Here is a 3164-nt window from a genome sequence, read left to right as displayed (position 1 = left end):
CCAAAAAAGGCCAAAAAGACTACAAAGACTAATAGATGGGCAAATAAAGAGACAAATAAAAGACAAATAAACGACAAATAAAGGGACGAATAAATGGACAAATGAATAGACAAAGAAAGAGACAAAAGACATAAATGGAGAGTAAAAAGGGTATAAAAAACGTCCAAAAAGATCCAAATAAAAACGCAAAAACACCAAAGAGGAGACAAAAAGACAAATAAATAAATAAATAAATGGACAAACAAACAAAAGACAACTACAGAGACAAACAAACAGACAAAAAAGGAGACAAATAAAGGGCAAAAGAGATTCAAAAACGACTAAAAAAGATCAAAAAAAGATTTGGAAAGTTCAACAAGTAGGAAAGTCGGGGTGTACGTACCTTGGTGTCCGGGAGGTGTATGTACAGCTCGTCGTGGTCCATTTGGAACCCTGCGATTTGGGAGTAAGGAGCGAAAATGCATTTTTGATTTTGTTTTAAAATATTTCTTTTTCTTTTCTTTTTGGACTTTGTTTCATTTACTTCTTTGGATTCGTTTGCAGATTCGGACTCTCCTTCTTCTGCTTCGTCTTCTCTGAGCAAAAGCAAAAAAAACAATTCAAAATAAGCAATAATTAATTAAATAATTAAACAATTAAATAATTAAATAATCATTTAATTAAGTGGTTCAATTGATTATTTATTTAAACAGTTAATTAATTTAATTAACTATTTATTTAAATGGTTGAATTAATTAATTAGTTAACCAATTAATAACTAATTAATTAATTAAAACAATTACTCATTAATTAATTAAATTGACTAATTCATTAACTAATTAACTGACCAATTAACTAATTAATTAACTAGTTAATTAATCAATTAAATTAACTAATCAACTAACTAATTAAATAGTCAACTAATTAGTTAATTAATTAAGTTAACTTATTAATTAACTAATTAATTAAGGAATTAACTAATTAACTAACGAATAAAACAGTTAACTAGTTGATCAGTTAATTAAATTAATTAAATAACTGATTAATCTGTAAACCAACTAATTAACCAACCAACTAACTGACTAAATAAATACCCAATTAACTAACTAAATAAACAAACAATAAATAAATAACAAACAACTAGTTAACTAATTAACCAATTAACTAATTAACTAGCTGACTAACTAACTAACTAACTAACTAACTAACTAACTCACTAACTAATTAACTAATTAACTAACTAACGAACTAACTAATTAACTAATTAAATAATAATAAACAATAGATAATAAACAAATAATAAATAACAAATAATAAATAATGACAAATGTACAACTTACGAGCTCTGCGGCAGCGGGCAAGGGTCTTTAACTTTTTCCACTTTAAATATTTCAAAGTCCCCAGCGCCTGGAATGTGCACAAGTCCATTTGCGCGCAGCACGGAGCCCCGCACGAACCCGTAAAACGTGCACGCCTCCTGCTGCTGCTGCTGCTGCTGCTGCTGCTGCTGCTGCTGCTGCTGCTGCTGCTGCTGCCGCTGCTGCTGCTGCTGCTGGAGGTGGTGGCTGTGGTGCTGCTGCTGGTCGGGCTGCTGCTGGTTGCGCGGCTGCGCTTGCTGCTCCGGGGCAGGCTGCAGGCTGTCGCTGCTGCTGCTGCTGCTGCTGCTGCTGCTGCTGCAGCAGGGCGTTTCTGCTGCTGCTTTGAGGGCGAAAACGTAGGGGTGGGAGTTTCTCCAAGAAAGGGTTTTGGGTTTTGCGAGGGAAAGAAACCTGGCGAGGGTTTTCAAGGGTTTGGATTTGTACTTGTGGTTTTGAAAACCCTCGAGGGCGAAGACCTTGGCCCCCCCGTAAACCTCCGTCCTAAACCGCTCTTTTAGGGTTTGCTTCCGCTTCTTCTGCTGCTTCGAATCCAACAAATCCAAGTGCGTCAAAACCCCCAAAACCCTCGGAAACCCGTGCGTCTGCAGCATGTTCAGAAACTCAAACGTCTCCATTTCAAACCTGAACGCAAACCCCAAACCCTAAACCCTAAACCCTAAACCCCAAACCCTAAACCCTCAGCACGCCGCTCCAGCCCCCAAACCTCCAAACTCCCCTCCCCCTCCCCCAACGCCAACCCCCAAACCCTAAACCCTAAACCCTAAACCCTGAGCCCCAAACCCCAACCCCCAAACCCCAAACCCTAAACCCTAAACCCTAAACCCTAAACCCTAAACCCTAACCCGTTGTTTGCGTCGATGAGGAGAACCGCAATGTCTGCGACTTTTGCTGCGTCGAGCATTGCAGCAAAGTTGTTTGGAACTTCGAAAAAAGTTAATCTCCGAAGTTTGGAGACAGTTAAGGAGACAGTCCCCTGGGGTGTACAGACACTGCGTCCGGTGTACGCGCGCAGCAGGCCCCGCAGCAAACTCGACTTGCCCACCTGCAGCACACACCCCACACGCTGCTGCTGCTGCTGCTGCTGCTGCTGCTGCTGCTGCGGGGTTCAGGGAGTGTTTGCTGCTGCTGCTGCCGAGGGTGTGAGAGACACTTTGCTGCTGCGGAGCGAAACGGCGCTTTGCTGCTGCTTGAATGAGAGACACTTTGCTGCTGCCGAAAGGAGACACTTTGCTGCTGCTGCTGCTGCTGCTGCTGCTCAAAGGAGACACTTTTGCTGCTAAGGGACACTAAGGCCAATTGAGAGACAAAAAGGAGACAAAAAAGATAAAAAATAAATTAAAAAAATCAAAAGAGTGGGCAAAAGGAAATAAAAAAGAGACAAAAAAGAGACAAAAAAGATATTAAAAGCAACAAAAAAGCAAATTAAAAGCAAATTAGAAGTAAATTAAAAGTGAATTAAAAGTGAATTAAAAGTGAATTAAAAGTGAATTAAAAGGCCCCCAAAGTGGGGCCCCACGTACCCCTGGGGGCCCCTGAATGGCCACGTTTAGCGGGGGGGCCCCTTTTGGGGTTTTATTTATTTGAAATATCTGCTGTCTCTTTTCTTGCTGCTCCAGGGCCTGCTGCAGCTTGCGGTGTACAGACACCGGGCCCCCACTGAAGGTGAAGGCCTTCGGATTGTGTCTCTCCAACTTGTCCCCTTTTCGGGTCTTTTTCGGGGCCTTGGAGGGGCCCCCGGGGGGCCCCCCCTGCGGGGGGCCCCCCGGGGGCCCCTCCAAGGGCCCGAAAAAGACCCGAAAAGGGGAC

At 42.0% G+C, this 3164-nt stretch overlaps 1 protein-coding gene across 1 annotated transcript; it reads right to left on the bottom strand.

The window, feature by feature from the left end:
- Positions 1–382: 382 nt before the first annotated feature.
- Positions 383–3130, bottom strand: ETH_00018105 (uncharacterized protein; the record flags this gene model as incomplete). Its single annotated transcript, XM_013378786.1, is given in 5 exon segments — positions 383–575; positions 1320–1979; positions 2201–2400; positions 2414–2644; positions 2879–3130. Coding segments are annotated over 5 exon segments (1536 nt in total), but the record flags the coding sequence as incomplete, so codon positions are not given.
- Between the last annotated feature and the right edge of the window lie 34 nt (positions 3131–3164).

Source organism: Eimeria tenella, genomic scaffold, assembly GCF_000499545.2.
Source record: "Eimeria tenella Houghton genomic scaffold, Eth_scaff1005, whole genome shotgun sequence".
Classification (NCBI taxonomy): domain Eukaryota; phylum Apicomplexa; class Conoidasida; order Eucoccidiorida; family Eimeriidae; genus Eimeria; species Eimeria tenella.
Note: the sequence above shows the minus strand (reverse complement) of the source record. Positions and strands in the feature narration are given on the sequence as shown.